General features: G+C 34.4%; 1 protein-coding gene across 2 annotated transcripts in view; it reads right to left on the bottom strand.

Annotated features, from left to right (window-relative positions):
* The window catches only part of CSMD3 (CUB and Sushi multiple domains 3), an 857474-nt gene that overhangs the window by 312305 nt on the left and 523048 nt on the right, over positions 1-22121 (bottom strand). For both annotated transcript variants that reach the window (XM_070391936.1, XM_070391937.1), the window contains 6 exons: positions 19997-20135; positions 15992-16179; positions 10892-11080; positions 7472-7588; positions 5169-5384; positions 3433-3621 (listed from right to left, as the gene is read on the bottom strand). In XM_070391936.1, the coding sequence (XP_070248037.1) occupies positions 3433-3621; positions 5169-5384; positions 7472-7588; positions 10892-11080; positions 15992-16179; positions 19997-20135 (1038 nt within the window). The remainder of the gene's footprint in view (positions 1-3432; positions 3622-5168; positions 5385-7471; positions 7589-10891; positions 11081-15991; positions 16180-19996; positions 20136-22121) is intronic.

Here is a 22121-nt window from a genome sequence, read left to right as displayed (position 1 = left end):
ATTAAAATAGAGGACAGTATAAGTTCTCGGAAGCCAGGTGTCAAGTATAATTAAGGCCAGATTTCCCTCTAACTTCCTGAAGCCTCCAATCAGGGACAAAGGCGTGTTGCTGTGAACCAAGCACAGGCCTGGGACAAGGACAGTGTGATAGTCATGGCTCTTCCCCTAAGTTTGTGTTTAACCTTGAGTTTGTTACAGGCGTTGTATTTTCACTGATAGTTATGCTAAACCTACATTTACAGCATCAGTGGATTTGGGGGATGAGATACTACATGATATAATTCTTTATAAATTGTAAATATCATAATATGGTATTATTATATTTTAATATTTGTTAAAATATCGCCTTAAAACAAATGCAAAGGTTATTCAGGAAATTGCTTATGTGAAAATGTTACTTATTACTAATCTAACATTCAGGATGAAGATAATTTTCACTTAATTCTATCAACAAAAACTGAAAGTCACCCACTAATTTATAAACTAAATGTAGAATTAAAATTAAACATTCACAACCAAAAAAAAAAAAAAATGACAAAAAGTAAGTTTCCAAGTTAGCTTTATCAGTTACCTGCCTTAGGTTCAGTCACCTTCTTATATAGCAATATAAAAATAAGTCATTTTAGTGTATTAGTTGTACACTTGACATAAAATTTAAAAACCTCATCTGTTGTTAGTTTTGGGAATGCATCAATTATTTTCAAATTTATGCCAGGAAAAGACCATCTAGATTCCAAAAAACTAAAACAGAAGTAAACTTTTAGAATACAACCTACATATAATATGGCCACTCTAACAAGCTTTCTAAGAGGTTGGCAATGCTGAGAACTAAACAATGGCTTTTAAGCAAGTATGGAATACAGAATTGGTATTATAGGTATATGAAATGAAACAAAGAATCTAAAAAGAAATAAAACTGTTCAAATAAACTAGCCTTGCTAAAATTGGGTCTGCTCATATGAGTAGTTAGAAATCGCTTATAACTTAAATGTATACCTACAGTGGAATTTATTAAGGTCCACAGACTTAATTGTAAATTTTATAAACTTCAAAGCAAACATAGCTCATTTGAAATGGGGGAAATTTCCATAGAAATAATTTTGCTTTCTAAATTTTCCCCCAGGGTGGTTTTATTTCCTCTTTCCCATTATAAATTTAGCAACTAAAAAACCTTCTCTCAAAAAAAAATTATTTAATAAGATAAAACACACTTAAAGTTACTTTTTTTGCAAACACAGATTTTCATAAATTCACTTATTAAAATTTATTGTAAACATGGACAAAGCCTTAAAAAATATACATGCAATGATTTCTTTTCAGCCTGCATAACAGCCCAGTACTTGGAGAAAAAAAAATTAACTTTTTATAATTCTGCATGACCGAGAGTCCTTTGAGATTCACCTTTCCCTAGACCTCTTGAGATAAAATCCTCTGGTGGGGAAAAAGTTGGGTTTTGAAATGGGAAACATTATATACAAATCATATTTCTTCCATGTACAACCTTGATGCTCTTGGTTGGACAAGTTATTTAATTCTAAGACTCAGGTTCTTCTGATGAAAAATGAGGGGAATAACAATAACAGGACTGAAGGATTCAATGAGATGACTATAAATAAAAGAGCCTAGTAGAACCTCATAAATGTTAGTGTTTTATGAAATTCAACTCTATCCCTACTACAGCTGCTTTTACAAGCTAAATTTATGGGTTGGCTAGATAGCCTATTATACTGAAAATACTGAGTCATAATAACATCTAAGTTCTGAACCTTTCCTATGTTCCAAGGATTGTGCTGGGTATCTGACTGGCATAGCTCACCTCTTTTAATCCTCAGAATTAACTCATGACAATGCACTAGGTGCTACTGTTGGAACCATTTTGCAGATGAGAAAAATAAAGTCTAGAAAAGTGAAATAACTCAATATTAAATGACCAGGATATACACTCAGACACTCTGCAGCCCTCACTTGGTCTATTCCCAAGGTTCTCATTAACTGGCCTTTGAAAATATTCACACCAAACAAAAATGGAAATGGGGGCAATACAGGTAAAAAAGGAATTCCAAATGTGGCAACAGCAGGGGTACACACACACACACACACAAAAACCAACAAAACAACAACAACAAACTCAGAAGAACGGCACCCTACATAACTTCTTGAAAAAATGTTTTGAGAGAGTGGCTGGTCATCACCTCTCAGCTTTAAGTCTCTGAGGTCGCATATGCCATTTCTATAGAAGCCTGAGATTTTAAAAAGAAATGTTATATGTTGTATGTCAACTTGTCTTTTACATAACCCAGAGGGGTTGTAAAAACAATACCATCACTATAAAAGCTTTCAGAACCACAGTAACCTGAATATCACTTTTTTTTTTTTACTTGATTTGGAAATCCACAGGAATATACTGAAGAAGGCACATGAGGTATTTTCTTCTTCATTCTCATTTTTCATCTGAGATTTGCATAGAAAAGGACAAGGTCCTGAACCATAGATCAATTTGCTTGATCTTGTATCATATTATAACTTAAACAGACCCGTAACCCACAATTAAGTTTACTAATTGTAAATTATATGCTTTTGAGAGTTTTAATAGTTTCACGAAATAATTGTAAAATGACCATTTGTACTTGTTCTATCATAAAATAAGTACTGATAATGGCTGAACGGCTAATGACCTGAAGAAATTGCAGCCTCCTTTTTTCATAATTTAAGTAAAAAATGAATTAAATCTTAATAAAAAATGTTCTTCATTTTCTTTATAGAATTTATTATTCTTTTATCAATCAAAACATTCATTTCTAAAGGTTAAGGTGGTAGCTCCCAACTTTCAATACTTTAATTATTGCTATTCTTTATCTTACATCATGAAATGAGTTGCCATATTAACTAATCTAAATAATAGATTAATTTTATAGATGTTTAAATTGAGTCAATACACACCCTTAAATTATCTGTTATTTATTTGATGTTATTTTCCATGTAATCTTCTTTCATGGATGTTAATTCTATTGTAAATTATTGTCAAAACTTCACTCAGAAGTCATAGAAAATCACCTATCAATAGAATACAAGAATGTAATTTTCTGTAAGGTTTTTAAATATGGTTCTTCCTATCTATCTATCTATCTATCTATCTATCTATCTATCTATCTACCTATCATATAGCTATCGATCTACCTTCTATCTATCTACTCATTCCTTATACCCACCATTTAAAAACTAATTTAAAAGTATGGTTGCTTGTATGGAGCAGTTGAGAAGTTAATCGAGGTACACCAGATTGCCAAGTGGAAAAAAAATTGAAATAACTTATATGAAATAAATGAAGAAATTCAACAGATTATTTAAAAAAAAAAATGAAGGGTGTATAACCATGCAACTCCATGAACAGTGACTACACATACAAGCAAATGAAAGCAGCTGACCACGTACCCACACACCTTGGCAGAGGTGCACTCCACACTCGGCGGCCGCCACCAAGACAGATGACCTCCGATGTCCCTTCCAGTCGATAACCTGATGAGCAGGAGAAGGTCAGAGTGTCACCAACCCCAAAGTTGAACCCAATTCGGTTACCATATTGAGGAATTCCAGGATCTTCACAAGGTTCAAGGTTATATTCTGTAAATTAGGTGGAGAGGAGGACAAAGAAAATGATGGTCACTTTTTAGGAACAGTCTGATAGTTTACAATCTGGATGCTTTCAGGGCCTAGTAATACATTTAAAAAGTTAACTATTGTCTAATTAAGGGAACATGCAAATGGCCCACATAATTTTCTTCTTTTGTAAAAGAACTAATAACTTGAAGAATACTTTTATTTTGGAAATTCAATATAAATGATAAAATGTCACCTTCTGAGTGCTAATTTGAAAATGTAGTTATTTATCTTATTCTTTCTTCTGCATTAGAAACATCCATTTCGTAGTTTGTTTTTTTACTTATAATACTAAGATAATTGATGCATATTTTCAAACACACACACAAAAAGTCTGGAATTAAATAATTTGCACTTTTGGAATGCATTTTACCTAATGGCTTTACTTTTATGACTCCAGTATACAACAAATCCAATTAATTCATCATTTGGAAAACACCTGACTTCAGATACAAGCATTTATGTAAGACTGAAGTGTCCTCACACTGAGAAGTTTTATAATACAGAAGCAATGAATAAACATGAAAATGATCAGCTAAACACTCTTCAGAGTATGAGAAAGTATTACTGATTGAACAACAATATAATTTATATATCATCCTAAAAAGATGTAGCTTACCTAAAAAATATTCCCAGAGCACAAACTGACTATGTAATTGCAATGGCGAGCAAGAGAATTGTTTCAAGTTGATAACTGTTATTGCATTGCTAAAAAAAATTTGTACATACTCTCAATATTCTAGCCTAAAGTTGTTTATGCTCATTCACTACTCATTCTGGAATACATAAATTATATAAGTATTTCTATGAAAATATTAGAATAATAGTTGAAGAACAAGGTTAACTTTTGTATGATTTTATATATACTGCTAATATTACAATTTTAATATTAACAAGTTGGTATAAAATTTATTTATCATTTATGCATTAAGAAATAACTACTTTTCCACAATTCCATTCAACTTAGCCATAGAAATTTAACTGACAAGAACAGTTTTTATTTACTTTAGTCTTAAAAATTTTATTTTCTGTAATCCAAGTCATAAAGTTGCCTATAGGTGAGGTTATTCTAAAATAAAGGGAGAAGCACATTAATTATTTCTTGATCATCTAGTTTCAAATAAATAAATTGCTTATCTGAATCTTGAAAGACACATAAAACTAGACTATCACTGGCTTAAGTCAAATTTTACTTTTAAAGCCTAATTGAAGCTTTAAAATATGCATTTGAATTTCCATTTTAAGTTCACTGGGCATTTTAGCTAGCTTTTCTCTCTTTTAGAATTCTACAGGTGTGTAAGTTAAAAAAAAGTAACTAGTGAATTTTTTAGCAAATTAATTTATTTATTCAAAGTATTTCAAATGTTCCTTGAAATTTGTTGACTGTTATTTATTTACTACTTTTTCTTTTTTTATTTTATTTTGTCATACATAAATAATGTTCATCCTTTTTTTAAAAATGTGACTTTTTTGTTGCCAGAATAACATTTTTTATTTGACTATTTTCTTACCAGAGAATGTAATATTGAATCCCTCATATGATATTGAAAAATCAGAAATGAAGCGCAACTGAGCCCTAAAATTTCCATAGAGGCCAGCATTGATGGTTGAAGGAAGCTCTGAACCAGTCAGGCGTGCCAGTGGTTGCGTGAAACTCCCGTTCTCGGTGATCAGTAAGTAGTCGTGATGGTCTTCTAAATGAAAGGTGTGGAAGTTGAACTGCACACCTATTAAGAAAAAGAGGAAAATTAGATTTACAACGTATATCAGTAAAACACAGGGTTACCAAAACAACCAATAAGAGTTACCAAACTACCAACAAAAAAAGGACCCTCTTCATAACTGATTTCTCTGAAAATGAGAAGCGCTGCTATAAAATATTCCAACTGGATAGTATAATATTATCTTTTTTTTTCTATCAGCATCCTTATAAGATATAGTGAATCATGTCTTAGAAAATTTTAAAATTTAAAAATAGTGACTGAAAAGAAATAAGTCAAGTTTTCTGAACATTGCAAAGAAAACATATTCTTTATTGATAATAGAAGTACAGCTTTCTGGTAAACATTGCACATGCGTCCTTGGGCTCCTATTGCAAACCCCTTGAACAACATAGTGCTCAACTTCCAAAGCAGACGTAAAGAGGAACTATTTGTTAAATGAATGTACTGGCTCTCTATTTATTTTCTACATACTTCAACCTGCGCATATAATATACTGAAAAATGCTCATTGAATTTTCACAAACTGAACACCCCTTTGTAAATGCACCCTCATCAATAGATAACTTTTCCAACAAGCAGAGCTCCCTTCCTTAAACTTTTCTATTATTTCAGGAGTTTTTTAAATGAATAAATGAACTCTTTTTTTTTTAAATATTAGTACAGGCAGATTTTCTGGTAAATAATTTTAAGTCATATTTGATATATTAGGGATGACCATTTCCCCATTGTTAAGTTATTGCCTTCATCACTTATATTGCTAATGTATTATTTTAGTGGTGTTATACGAATGAACCATATTTAGTACTACAGGGCTTTCATTTATTTGTTTAAAGATGTGTTAACATCTATCATATGCACATGTGAGTGATATCTGCAGCTCTGATAGAGAATTTGAGACACAAATATTTCTAGAATAGTGGTAAATTTATATGGTAATAGAATTTTAATAAATAATCATAAAAATTTTAACATTCAAGTAGATATAAACATGGACTTTACAATTAATTGCCTCAGCGCTACAAACTATCTTTGTATTTTTGATACTAACTTTTGAACTTTTTAAATCAACCTCTTAACACTAGGCAGGAGACAAAAGCCATCTGTTTAAGATTTTGTTGATATGCAAATTCCAAATAACATTAGCTTAACACATCAAAATGAAAGGGTTAGCTAGCTAGCATAATTAGGAAGGGTTAGGGAATAAGGGGGTCCATGGGAGAGGAATACAAAGATGGAGACTTGAAGACACCAGGGTGCTTATCTTATTTGTACAGAGAATAGAGAAATGCTCCAGGCAGATGGGCACAATTCTGGCCTGAGCAATTAAAACAGCCATAAACCAAGGACAGGGGTACCTCTGGCCTGGGCACCTGGGAGATCAAAGGCAACTCCAACCAGCAAGATAAGGGGGAGAGAAAGAGGAGGGCACCTCGTGGGCTTTGAGCTTTGAAACTAATTCTATGGAGGAGAATGACCAATGAGGAAAGCAGGGTGGTGGTGGTGGGGGGGGGGGGGGGGGGGGCGGGGGCACGGTCCCAAATTAAGGAAAGGGACCAATAAGAAAGGGTCAGGTTCAAACAAAGAACTGCAGCATATACAAACTGGAGACAAAGGGACATGAGGCAGGATTTTTTTTTTTTTTTTCCCATTAGAGAGAAAGAGCAGGCTTTTCCCATTGGGGGGGCCCCTCCCCATGGGGTCCTCTTTGGGGACACCCTTGCCCAGATGGAGTTTGTATCTGCTTTTAATAAATGTCTACATTTTTTTTTTATTAAAGAAGCCTTTTTGTCTGTGAGTTTATTCTTCAAACTTCATGAAGACAAGAACTCAGGAGAAGAAAAGTCTGCCCCTTGAACCCCACGTTTCAAAAAGAAAATAAATCTTTCTTATCACTCTTCTGGTAAAAACATGAGCACATGATAATACGATAGAAAAGTAAATATAATCCTCTGTTGCAGTTACTCAAAGTGAATTTTACTACTGATCTATTGTCGCTCATGAAAAAAATGACATGGTAAAGGACAATGCAATAAAAATAGATGCAATAAGATTCAGAAGATAGCCCAATTAATATTCTATGAGGAAAATTACCTTTTCCATGGGTTACATCAACAGTCCAAGTACAATTCAGAGAATTTGGATAAAATTCTGGGTAACCAGGTGATAAGATTGTTCCGCTAGGCCCTCTAACATCTCCTCCACATAATGCTGAAAATACAAAGAAAAGCAGTCTTATTAACAGTCATACCTAGAAAGACAGAGGCTGAACAAACCAGTCTCCTCCCTGGAGTCTGGTTTTCTTAGCTTAAGCTACTTCCTGGTAAATCACAGGAGTGTGTACAGACCTCCTCCAATACTGGGAAATCATTTCATCCATTGTAGCAGCACTAGAAAAGGGTATGGAATAGCCTCAGAGAATTAACACTGGTCCCAACAGAATGTAGCTCCACTTGCCACATTTGAATCTGAAGTACATACTTATACAGTTCTAATTATAAGCAACATTTGCATATACCGGTCATGAATTAAACATGAACAATTAATTGTTTAGCAGCCCCTCTTTTATTAAGATTTAAGAAAACAAATTGTTAATTATATAAAATTCTTCCTTTTAAATTCTTAAAGGGATAGTTGTCATTCCTCATAGAATTCCTTTTAAAACAGGGAAGTACTAGTAAACTGAAAATGTTGAAGCCTGCTTCTGGAATTCTGCATTTCTCTGGGAAATATCATGAACAAAATGGTATTGATTTTTTTTTTTTTTTTTTTTAGAGAGAGAGTATAGATTTTTAAGTATATGCTCCAGATCATGAAAATAAATAAATGTGTATGAACTGAGGTCAAATAAATTAAATTTTTATTCAATGTTCATTTACTCAAGAACAAATCACAGTCTATAATGCTTTCTACTATATTCAATAACCATCAGTGGATATGGTATGCCAACAAATGTTATCAGTATTGTAGGATGGGACACACCCCCAGGGTGACCTTTCCTCCCCTAGCATACCGCTAGCTGCGCGATGTAACCCCCCTGACCTTTCATATCCCTGGGCATGCAGTTCAAACCCTCCCCTGACCTTTCTTCCCCTGACATGTCAATAGTCATGAGGTTGGAACAAAAGGGTCTGGAGAATAGCCTCATATGACTCCCATACAATTCCTTGCAAGACCACTTTCTTAAGCATTAAGTGTTCTCCATAATGAGGTTCTGACCCACATCAAATAATCTTAGCAGCAAAACTTGGGTCTGTTAACCACAAAGACAGAGTTTTGGTCAAACTAAAGATAACATCTAGGCCTCAGTTTTGTTTCAGCTCCAGTCCCAGAAAGGCAGCAAAACCAGAGGAAGCGACATCATGACTGACATCAGGACAAGATGTATTGACTAATGACCTCCTATCCTGGTGCCCACCAATCAGTGGAAACCAAGATCCGGAAAGGACACACCTGGAAAAGCTAATGAATGTTCTATTGAGAGTCTCCCCTGAGACTTGTCCTAACGTCCCCCCCTTTAAAAACCCTTAAGAAAAAGGACCCCATGTGTGCGCTTTCTCTCTCTCTCTCTCTCTCTTTCTCTCTCTATTTCTATCTCTGTCTCTCTCTCTCTCATGCCTGTGCCTTCTCCCTCAGGTGCTTATCTGTGCTTTCTTTCTCCAAAGCTACATGGGCCCTTCTTTTGACTCTGTAACTTGTTTTCTGAGTCCACCCAGCCCACCTGGCTCACTTCTTCTACCTCTGTGACTGTCTAAATAAACATCCCCTTATTTGAGTTCTTGGCTTTGAATTCTTTCTTGGCAAATCTCAAGAACCAAGATCTAACTTCACAGGTAACATCTGGTATTGTTCACCATTAACAGAAAGAATCAATTTTTACTCAGAATATACGTACACAGAAAATATAATTGAGCTCAAAGTACTCTTTCCATATGACATAATTGATAGTAAAAAAGGGCAATGTCCTGTTTTTCAGTCACACATTTCAAGCAGTACAGAGTATCCATAAACTATTTAAAGATATTTTTATATAAAAGTTTTAAAATAAATATGTGGTATCACTGAGTACATAAATCTATAATTACACTTTCATTTTAAATAAATTTAGTATACTATGAATGTGGAGAATGTGGGCTGGAGGCAGTGTAGTAGAAGGCCAGTGCATAGGATCTGGATTTAGGCTGGCTGAGTTTGAATCCTGACTGTGATTAGCTGGTGGGGTGACACTAGGCAAGATAATGAATCTTTGTTTACCTCAGTTTTCTTGCCTGTAAGTGTAACTTAATTCTGGCCTGGATTTTCCCCTTGTCTTCCAGGCAAATGGCTTCTGCTACAGATATGCTAATAATTAGAAAAATTCTGCTTGCAGCCTGAGTGTTTGGGAGAACAACCCTATTGTTGGGAGGTGCCTCTCCCGAGGAGATTAAATAAGTACAAAATGATGACTGTTGATCAAAGTTTTGCAGTGCAGGAGCCTCAAGATGTGACTGAGATAAGCAGGGGTCAGTGAACTGAAGGATGGGGAACAAAGAGAGTCAGATTTCATGCTCTTCCATGGATCCCTGTTGGTGCCTAGATGTCACCAACCACCTCTGCCTTTCCTAAGATTCTGGTAGTCAAACAACAAATTCTGCTTTTATGCTTTTAAACCAGTTAAAATTGGGTTTCTGTCACAATCACACAAATGCTGACTATTATAAATGGTACTGAACCAAATACAAGGGAGATACGCTGATGATTTTTTCAAACCTTGTTATAAAAATAAATTGGACTAAAGCTGCTACTAAAAAATGATGGCACCAACAGTACTTGAAAATTTAATCATAAAAGGAACCATGTGGTCTTCCACTTAGAAAAGTATAAAAGCTGGAAATAGTGTTGTAAATAAAAACTAAAACCCAGAACTAAACACTGCATAGATTTACATTGTATGCTTTTTAATAAAGCAAGAATGAAAGCACTTCCTAATCTTAGGGAAGCAGTTCCTTCCATTGTATTTTCATGTCTTTTCTGAAAAATGAAGCATTTCTGAACTATTCTCCATGGAAACAAAAACTAATAAGGGCACTAGTATGCTATTCATCATGACCAGCAACATGCCACCACAGGGCCGTCTGGGTACCCGGCCACTGTGCTGTGTAGCTAGGTAGCATTTGAATTGGTACATGCTGCCTTCCAAGGCAGGGGGTAAATGCTCTATTCCATCAGTGCATTCATCTGATACCAATTTGAAATTTTCAATGTTATTTTGTCAAAAGGTCCAAGCACACAATATGCACTTAAAATGATTTCCTCAGCACATTTGAAAAATACATATAGCATCCTTAGGTCTGTGATAGGTTTGGGTGATTATCAATATTCATTCTTTCTTTTCTTTATGAATGGTTTGATAACATAAAATTTCCAAAATATAAAATATTCATAGTTATGTTAAGTCTCACCTTTTATAAAGGCTATATTGATTCCTTTTTGGTTCATAAATCAGTTCATTTTTCATATTGAATGAATTCTTACCATCACAGGTTGGAAGTGGATGACTCCACCAGTGGTTTTTTTCACACAGAAGGGGCTCTTCATGGCTTAGCCTGTATCCGGGGTCACAACTAAATGAAACAGTAGATCCAATGGAGAAATCATGACCATAGCGACGGCCATGTACAGGTATGCCAGGGTCCAAACAAGAATAGGTGTTCACTGTTACACCTGGAAAACGAAGAGTAAGCTTTATGGGAATCAGATTTGCTGAAATTAATTTCTATCTTCAAACAATTGTGAATGATGATTTTTACTAATAAATTAATGTAATCACAGCTTTATGTTAAAACCAACAATTTATTTAACAAATTTGTTTTGATATTTCCTTTGACATCCCCACAAAGACCAAATTCAGGTCATTTCATTATATAAGAACTCTATGAAAATATATAGTTATCAAACATTGTATTATTATAAATGATATATGTAATCATAGCAGTAATTAATGTTTCTTGAGCTTATTCTATTCCAGGGACAACACGAATAATTTTGCAAAATTTTCTTCAGTTAGTTGTTAAAAGAATCCCATAAAATTAATTTTACCAGGAACATTTCATTTGATTGTTAGGTGACTCTGACTCTGGAGCCCTTGTCAATAGCCAATATTATACCAAATATTCGTTATGTGTTTTTAAAATTTTTAATCAACTTTTAAATTGGAAGTTTATCATTTTGATAGGAAATATATATAATTCCTATATTTTGCCATATATGAAAGTATGATCACCAATATCTTTCTAAGTAAAACTGTGCAACTGCTCTTGTGAATACTTGATGGGACTTTCTTTTACCTTTTTTAAAAAATATATATACTTTTATAGATTTCAGAGAGGAAGGGAGAGGGAAAGAGAGATAGAAACATCAAATGATGAAAGAATCATTGATCAGCTGCCTCCTGCACACCCACACTGAGGACCGAGCCTGCAACAGGGTATGTTCTCTGACTGGGAATCAAACTGTGACCTCCTGGTTCATAGGTCAATACTCAACCACTGAGCCATGCTGGCCAATATTGATGGAACTTCCAATAACCTATACTACACATTGGTGTCTCCTGATGATAATCTTCCTTGAGATTTATCATCTCTAGCTGAGGCCATATCATGACTATGCCTTTCCCTTTAATAAGACACTTTAGGTTTCAGAACCTTGGCACTGTTAATTTTGGGGCAGCATAATTCTTTGCTGTGGAGCTGTACTGTCCTTATATATTTAGCAACATCCCTCACATGGACCTTCTAAATGCCAATAGCACTCCTGCAGTTATGACAATCAAAGATGTCTCCAGATATTGTCAAATGTCCCCTTGGATGCAAAAATGCCTCCAGTTGAGAACTGGGGTAAAAGATAAATAATTATCTTACTATTCCTAGAAGGGAGATTTAGAGAACAAATAACTACTTATTTTATATTCCCCCAAATAATAATTAGCATTTTAAAAATTACATATCATAGAAGCATAGAACAGACTGCGGAATCTCAGAGGGAAGGTCCAAGAGAGTGGCTGATGGGAAGTGATCTACCAAAGAACTTGTATACATATATGCATAACCCGTGGACACAGACAATAGAGACAATAGGGAGGTGAAGGCCTGGGAGGGGGGGTAGAAGGGGCCAATGGGGGACATATGTAATACTTTCAACAATAAAGATTTAACTTAAAAAAATACATATCATATAAAATCCTATTCACATGAGAAAGTTTTTATTTGTATTAACTACACAATTTTAAACTAAAGCTAAACAAAATATTAAAAAAATAAATCCAATTTTAAAGAGGTAAAGAGTGCATTTTAACTGTATTTATCAACCACATTCATTTCATTTAAATGGTGTTGTTTTTAATGAGAAACTAAAATGTGTCAGAAAAATTTATGTTCAACACAATTACTTTGACCTGATATATTCCTCTTCTAAATGTGACCATTATTCTTCTAGGCACCCAGTTCTTTGAAATACTCATTCATCATGAATCCCTCTCAGAATTTTTTTTTTCCCCTCTACAAAATATGTCTGAAATCCACCCTCATTGAAAAGCGTAATGCAATTTATCCTCACCCTACTCAAGGCCTTCATCACTTCAAGTCTAAAACACAAACAATAATGTCTGGCCTTTACTTCAGTATCTTTCATCTCCAGTCTGTTTTATATACAATTTTGGACATATACATCCCTAAAACTGCCGGAAGCCGGTCCATCCTTGCTGCTTGACACAGTCGCTGCAGGAAAGAAACATCTACACAGCATATGTTTCAATGGACCTGGCATATATAGCATACTGTTCTTAATATGTTTGCTCCCTTTAGCACCATGTGTTTTAACCAAGGTCACCTCTCCGAGAAAGGTTGTTTCCCCAGGTGGGGATCTTTCCCTGAGGTTAGGGAGGGGATACAACCCCTTAATTAAGTGCCAGGCGGGTAGTTAAGCTACATAATCTTTACTCCCTGGAGTGGAGATAAGAAACGCCCTAACCTTTGCAATAGAAATTGACAGGATTAAAATAAACTGGTATAAATACAGATGTAACAAGACAACAAGAGAGAGAACCTAGAAAGAGAACCTAGAGAGAGAACCAAGAGACAGGACTTGGCTGGAGATCCTAGACAGAACCTAGAGAGAGAACCTAGGGAGAGAACATGGCAAAAGATCCTGGACAGAACCTGGCTACAGAACTTTGCTGAAGAAGCTAGACAGAACATGGCAAAAGAACCTGGCGACCGAACCTGGCGACCGAACCTGGCTAGAGAACCTGGAGAACCTGGCTGGAGAACCTAGCGAGAGAACATGGCACCAGAACTTGATTGGAGATCCTGACCAGAACTTGGTTGGAGTTCCTAACCAGAACTTCGCTGGAGATCCTGGAGGGAGAACCTCGCTATGCTGATGAACTGAAACCAGTTTCCATGTCATTCATTCTTCGCCGACTCCGTCCACACCTTTGGGGACCCCTGGACCTGCTGGGGTTGGACCCCAGCATAAAACCTATTATTTCATTGCATTGTACCTTATGTTAATGGCAGCAAGTTCAAAGTCAGCACTCTTAAATTTAAAGCTCCCAAACTGAACTCAATATTCTTAATTTCCATTATTTCCCCATAGTCATTCTCCATTTCCAGTCAGGTGATTCTCTTAATTAGTTCTATGCTTTATTTCTCTGCCAGGAAGACCTTCAATTGTCCCCTTATTTTACACAATTGTCTCAATCTTTAATAGACAAGTTCAGATCTCCTCTCCTTGAAGTCTTGATCTTCTAATGCTCCAGTGTATATATGACTTTCCTTTATTCAGGACTCTTACGTTGGAGTAATATCTTAAGAATTCATGGATGCCGAAACCGGTTTGGCTCAGTGGATAGAGCGTTGGCCTGCGGACTGAAGGGTCCCAGGTTCGATTCCGGTCAAGGGCATGTACCTGGGTTGTGGGCACATCCCCAGTAGGAGATGTGCAGGAGGCAGCTGATCGATGTTTCTCTCTCATTGATGTTTCTAACTCTCTATCTCTCTCCCTTCCTCTCTGTAGAAAATCAATAAAATATATTAAAAAAAAAAAGAATTCATGGAAATGGGGGTTTGATGGGGTCACACAAAATGTAAATTATGGAAAAAGCAAGATCAAGCCAATTTAATTAATCAAAAGTGATTTTAATTCTTTCAGATTACTCAGAGTAGAGCTCAGTGAATAGTATAAGGTTAATCCTTTGATTTGTCCTTGTCTTTCCAACTGATACATGAAATAAGATGATACATTTCTTTTATGTTCCCAACTGAAATGTACACATCCAGCAGTCACAGAATACATCTAAAGAAATATTTCATAATTGATTGACAAGCAAATAAGCCAAGGCAATGCAAATGTTGCAAAATTTAGGAACTCAGAAAGGTCATGATAAACAGATAGTATAATTTTCTGACAAATAATCACTAAAGTTAGAATTTAATTGCTAGTTAAGCAAATTTAGAACATTTTTCAGTATTGGAAATATACATAATTTTCAAAGTTCATGTCATTATAATGAAATACATTATCACTTTCTCATTTATTTTATTTTATAGAACTTGTTTTTACAGAAGTAAAATCTCAAAATAGGTTTTCTGCTTATTTGGTTATTCGATGTGTGGATGAAAAAGGGGTGCTATAGAAAGTAACCTCACAGGCTGATCTGGTCAAAAATTCCTACCTGGGAAGGTCATGGTGAGTAGTCACACTCCAGGCATACGACTTTTTTAGTAAAAGGCTTATCTCTGCCTTAACCAAGGCCTGTGCATTGTTTTTGTCCATAGGTTAGCACACCATTGAGATAAGCATAACCACCCCCAAGGGAGCACATAATCTTGTTAGCTGTCCTGTAATCCAATCCCGCCTTGCCTTCCCACCTTCTTGTAATCTTCCTTCCCTTCCCTCTTATCTAAATGAGTAAAAGAAATTGCAAACTGCCATTCTCTGAGCATTTCAGACCTTACTTTCTGGCAACTGTCATCAGTTTTGACTCAAATAAACTTATAAAAATTCTCTACAAGTTTGGACCTTTCTTACCCTGACATATGTGATAAAAACATATAATCATTTTAAGTCTGAGTTTCTCTACCCCCTCCCATTATAACAACTGCTATTTAAATTGTACATTCTTTCTGATGTCTAGCGTTTTCCAAAGTTGGAAAAAAGAAGAATATAGACTCATGCATATGAAAAATATGTCTTTAGAGATGGGTCTCTGTAGCTATGGATTTGCTTTGTACCCATTTATAAATATATTGTTTCATAAAATATTCAGATCACCAAAGACTTAATTATATTTGTATTTTAAGAAATATGACATAATAAACAAAAGTATTTTTTTCTTGGGGAGGGGGAAACAGTACAAAAACAAAAAAATGGATTATGTTCCTAAAGTCTATTCTATGTTGTCGAAAAATCTAGTGCAGAGTTTATTAAAATATACAACTTGCAAACTATTAGCATTCTCACAGGTCAAGGAGAGCTCCAATTTAAAAAAAAATCTAGTTCACTAAATAATATAATGCTAAATTTAAATGTAGGGAAACAGAATAGGAAAATAAAAAACATGTTGGCAATACTTACTTTCATAATGAATCTTGAAGCCATTATTAGAACGGCTGTTGTCTGTTGTAAATAGAAGGTATATAAAATTACTGCTACTAAATAGAAACTGGGGCACTTGTGTGCCATTGTAAGATCCAAGCAAGGGTGATAGAAGATTTGGCCCATCATGAACTTCCAGAACATCATAATTTAGTTCAGTCTGAAATCTAAGAATAAGAGACACGTAAAATATATTTATTAGCATAATACTATATAGGAAATAATACCTTAGATTGCTATTTCAATCACTATTTACTTTTTTTTTTACCATTTTATAATTTGCTTTAGCTTATAAAAACCCAAGTATCTCTGTTCCTAACCACTCTGCTATGCTGGCTAGTTTTAGTTTTAGATATCTGGTTGTTGTTGCTCCTACCATTTTCAATTTCTTAAAATAAGATACCATTATTTTGTAAACTGCAATCAATACAGAGCTCCTTTTAACATGCTTGACATGCAAATAAAATAGCATTTTTTAAATTTCTTCCTTGCACTTCAAGATCATATCATATTCTAAATCTAGACCAGAAATCTTAGCTGTGGAAAAACTTCACATGGAATCATGGAATACTGAGGATTTTAGTTCCTTGACCATAATGATCCTATAGACCAGGAAATTCTTTTCCCACTTTCACCAAGGTTTTTTCTACAGATCTTACAGTATTCATTCAGCTTAACCATCTCCTCAGGAAGCCTTTCCCTGACTTCATAGTGTAGGTTAGTTCCCTCGCTACAATGTACAGTGTCTTTTGTGACATTAATCATAGTCATGTTCGCTTGTTTAATAACTGTCCCCTTTAAGAGTCTATAAACTGCATGAGGTCAGACAGTGTCAGCTTTGTTAATGCTTTGCATGTAGCAGACATGCAATGAATATTTATTAGATAAGTATAAATGAATGAATCAATGTATTTTAATGACAAAAGTATCTTTCTTTTCTCTAGGGCGGTTACTAACTTGACAAAAAGGCACTCAATTACTTGGGCATTCCAGTTTTAACCATGCATTTTCATCCTTTTAAAATGTATCTTTCATTACATTTTCAGGAACGAGTTATCTCTGGTACACTTTAGGAAATAATTTTGAGTTGAAACGTCCACTAATGTTCAAATAATCACTGTTACTGTCATATCTACCAGTCTTCTCATCATTACAGGCATAAACTATGTTATTCTTTAAAAAAACAAAAGCAGACAAGTAAAACTCAGAACCTGGTCAAAACAATTGAGGGGGACACTTAAAAATTAAAAACTTTACTTCATTATAAAATCTCTGATATTAATATGAATATGGCATGCAAGTAGTCAAAATTAAGTGTGTAATTTAATGCTGTTAAGAAGTACAATTGGAACACCTTTCAATATGTACCACTGTTACATTCTGTTAAGCAACACACTTAGTAAAATGAATGGATTTCATAAGTTTATCATACTTTTCCTTTTGCAACCTGGAATATATTGTGTTTGTCTAAAATAACTTTTCCAATAATGTAATCTAGAATAGGAAGTGTACAGGAACACAGGTGTTTGTATAAGAATGCACAGTCATGCAACTGTGCATTGTGAATCCATAATTGGTTGTTTTGTGGTCCTTCTATTGTAGTATGGAAATTCAAGTTTCACCTTGATAGCTAGTCAGTTGATAATAACTGAATTAAAATGCACAGAAGAGTCAGGGATTACTTTGAACTGAACCATAAAGAGACTTAATTCTTAATAGAATAGGACCAGTAACTGGTGATACAGAGAATGTTGTTCAGGGGAGTGAATCTATATAGAAAATCATCACAAATTTGCCCTAAGGAACTATAAAAATGCATTATACTAACAAAGGGAATAGGACAGGGTTACACAATAATTTGAATTTCATTTTGTATTTTAAAATCGTTTGTATAAATTTATCATTAGTTGTCTCAATCTAATGTTCATTCGTTGATGACATTAATAAATTTATTGTTTATCGTAACTTATAAATCCACTAGATGATATTAAAAAATGAAGCTGGATCTAATCTTACCCAATTTTTGTTCTTTTGAAAACATTCTTGGTGTTAATTCAAACCTGTTTTGACCAAATTTTGATAGTTCTCGTGATTAAAAAAAAAATTGCTCTCTGGAAGATTGATACTGATAATTTGTGGTCAAGTAGTTGAAGACAGGAAAAGGAATAGAAGGAACAGAAAAGAGGATGAGTTCAGTTAGGAGCTGCCATAGATTGAGAAAATTTAGGAACTGTGGGAAGACACAAAGCAAAAGTTTATCTATAAATCAAAGGATAAGACTTGTTAACTGTGTTTGACTATGGTAGGAAGAGATAAATGCTAAAAACCACCACATATGTCCATTGGCATTACTGGCATTCTGTATTGTATTTGATACAAAATTATATTTCTGAAGATTTCATTGATTTAAGCTATTTGAAGCAATCTAAAGAAGCTAACTAATGGCTTATATTTGTAATGTTTTTAGGTTTTATTTCTGTAAATTAATTCTAACCAATTGCTACACTAGACAATATTAGAAGAAATAAAATAAAAAATATCTATGCCACCATCTTAATTACATTATCTGATATTTAAAAATGTTTTCAACAAGATTAATTTAAGTTATTCATGAGTACTAGAAAGGAAGTAACATAACTTTATAATAAATACAATTCATTATTTGGCACAACATTTTATTAAAACATATTCTCTGAATGAGCGGGACTATTAAAGAGTTGGTAGTAACCTTGAAAGAGCTTGGCTGGAATTCAGAAGGAAATGAGTTTTTGCAAGAACATAACTGTTATTATATACTTCAGAGATAACTTGTTTCTTAAAACAATCTTAAGGGGGAAATGAAGCACCAACATATCATAAGGTCACAAAACAAGGAAGTGATAGAGTATTTCATCTATCTGATTACAAAGTGACTATTTTATGCCACTACCCCAATGGATAAAACTCTCATTTATTTTTTTAACTTGCTTTGATACTGAGCTACTATTAACCATGTGACAGCTTTTTAAGATGAATATTTTAAGGGACTTGTTTTCTGACGAAGTACATGGGAGTATAGACAGCTCTAAAGCAAAATCGCATACCCTTAAAGGGTCTTGGGAAAGAAGAAATGGGAGATATTTAATTTTCCTTTCAAATAGCTCCAACTCAAGAATCTTACTGGCTTGTGTGTATGTGTCATATTTGACAAATTCAATCATCAGACTCTAATTCCACTGTATTAATATATTTATATGCTTATCACATGAATGCAATGCTTACAGAGGTTTCTTTCTTTTATTTCTTCTTTTTAAAAATAAAAAAAGAAAGGGATTTGGAAATGCAATGAACAATAATTGGGAATATATTAATAATTGGGAAATATATTAATCCTTTGGATTTCTCAATAGTGGTCCAATCACAGATCGGAAGCTTCGTTCTTTTAGTCATGATATTACAATCTTTCACCATACAGATAATTGTAATACTAATTCAAAATCAGTAATACTAATTTTCCTAAGAAAAATCTCAACTAACCAATGATTAATATGCATTAATTTGATAGAGTCATTTTTCTGAAGGACTTGTTAGTGTAGGTATATGTGTAGTGTTACTGTTGTAGGCTGCAACAAGGTATTGATTTGAATGTGTTATAGCACCTTTGCCTCCTAAAATCTAGTACAGAATTTACAGGTCCTTCAAAGTATAGGACAAGTAAAGTCATTAATTTAAAAATCACATGTTCATTACTCAGTAATGTGCATATATATTTAAAGCTCAAAGGTCCATCTTCCATATCTCAATAGTGCTGATACAGCATTAAACAAATAAAACACAGCTTGAAAACAGGCTGAAATGTTAAAAGAGGGCCCATCACCTGAAGTATTCAAGGCACAACAATTGACTATTGCAGTAAAATTATACATCAATTTGGTAAATAAAATGGAGGAAGTCAACTATTTCTTTACATAATATCTCTTTAAGGTTAAAAAAAATTCCAGAGACCTTTCAAATGTAATTTTGATAGAGTGTCCGGGTTCAGCTTCAATCACCCACTCACAATTCAAAGAGTCTTTATAGTATCCTGGCCATCCCGGAGAGAGAATCAGTCCGCTGGGAGCTGAGAAATGGCCACCACATGGAGCTGAGGAATGAAGTCAGAGAGTGAAAATAGAACTTTCAGAACAAGTTGCAGGAACTATTCCTAGTACTATGATTTGCACAGTGAATCTCTGCATAGACTTATTAAATGCTTCTTTATAAAATTTTTAAAGTAAATTGCATTCAGTCCTTCTACTATTGAATGATTATTTTCCTTAAAAAAGTAAATTACTTTTTAAAAATATGGCATAACTAAAATAATAATAATAAAAAAGGCACAGCTACCTACTTAGCATGTCAGAAAAACTAATCATTCAAGTCCCCCAATAATATCCCTTAAATACATTCTTGTGCTTCTATCATCCTTTTCATCTTCAAAGCTTAGGGAAAAAAATATGTTAGTTTGTTTCTCTCTCTTTCATTTTCTGATTTACATTTTCAAATGCTGCTAATTCATGCTACACTATCTAAAACATTAATTTTCCTTTTTCCAAAGTCCCTACTACTGTTTAGGCCGCCATTGATTCATTGATCTGCTCTGACTTCCCATCTGCTAATGGCTCTCTTGCTTCAGTCCAGCTGTCAGAATGTTCTTCAAATTAAGTTTCATCACACCATTCCCCGTCCTAGACATGTATTATCATCCCCTTCCTTTTAGCATTCAGGTTATCAAAATACTTATCAAGTATTCAATCTTCTGCTTTTCCCTACACTCACAATTAAAACCATAATGATAGCACTGTAATTCCAGTAACAACTTGATTAGGTCTCTTAGTGTAAACAGCTCATTTTGTAGATAAACGAAGTTCTGAGAAGAGCAACTTGCCAAAGTTCACAAGATTTGAAAGTCTCCAAAGTACTTTCAAGTCCATTTTTACAAAATGAAACCCCAAAACCTGTCCTGTACCATTATTCCTTGTAGTATTGGTAAATGAAGTGGCATAAGCCAGAGAGCTATAGCAGTCCTCTTTCTTATTTCCATTATCCTTCCATTTACTCCCTTATCCAATCCAGTCCAAAGCTCATATATATTACTGATTTTAGAGAGGAAGGGAGAGGGAGAGAGAGATAGAAACATCAATGATGAGAGAGAATCATTGATCGGCTGCCTCCTACTGGGGATTGAGCCTGAAACTCAGGCATGTGCCCTCTCAGGAATTGAACCGTGGCCTCCTGGTTCATAGGTTAATGATCAACCACTGAGCCACACTGGCCAGGCCCAAAGCTCACTCTTATTTCTCTATCTCTATAGTCTGTAGCTGCCATAATAGTTTAAATTACCATCATCTCATCCATGGAGTAAATCCTCCTAACTGACAGTCCTAAGTGGTCTCTTCATTCACATTAGCTATCCTCCAGGTGAGAGCCAAAGTGACTTTTTAAAACCACAGATCTGACTATGCCCTTCAATGGTGTCTTTTTGTGTTGATCAATAAGGCCCTGCATGATCAGCTGTTGCTTACTCTCTAGCCTAGACTCTGACCTTCTCCCCTTCTCTCTGCACCCAGCTACGTCAGTCTGCTCTGTACCTTCAGGAGGGACACACAGTAAAAAATGGAGTACAGTGGACTTGAATTGTTGAAAATTATTCAGGAAGAAAAACAATCAAGTGTATATCAGCTTTTCAACACATTGGAGATCATTCCCAATGACCTCCCATGTTGTATTTTTATTTTCTTCAAATCCTTCCATTTAAACTATCCCCTGTGCTTTTATTTTTGTTGTTTACATGTTTCTTTCTGTTTTACCTTACAGAATTCATAAAAACTGATTGCTCCAGACATTATTTTGTAGTTTTTCATTCTTCAAATAATCTGGTGTAACCCAAAGAAAATAGGAAATAGTTATAAAGTGACCTCGAAATCAAGCATTACTGAACAATGTCAATTTGAAAAAAAATTATGTAAAATTGCCAAAATTTATTATTTGTATGAGAAAAAAATCCTTTCATTATAAAACTAAACTCTTCTCCTTAGTAGAATTTAATTATTTCTTAAAAGACTTTTAAAGGAGACCATTTTTATTTACT

Source organism: Myotis yumanensis, unplaced genomic scaffold (genome assembly GCF_028538775.1).
Source record: "Myotis yumanensis isolate MYYU_CA2020_CCGP unplaced genomic scaffold, mMyoYum1.0.hap1 SCAF_15, whole genome shotgun sequence".
Lineage (NCBI taxonomy): Eukaryota > Metazoa > Chordata > Mammalia > Chiroptera > Vespertilionidae > Myotis > Myotis yumanensis.
The sequence above is the reverse complement of the archived record's forward strand: the minus strand, read 5'-3'. Positions and strand labels throughout refer to the sequence as shown.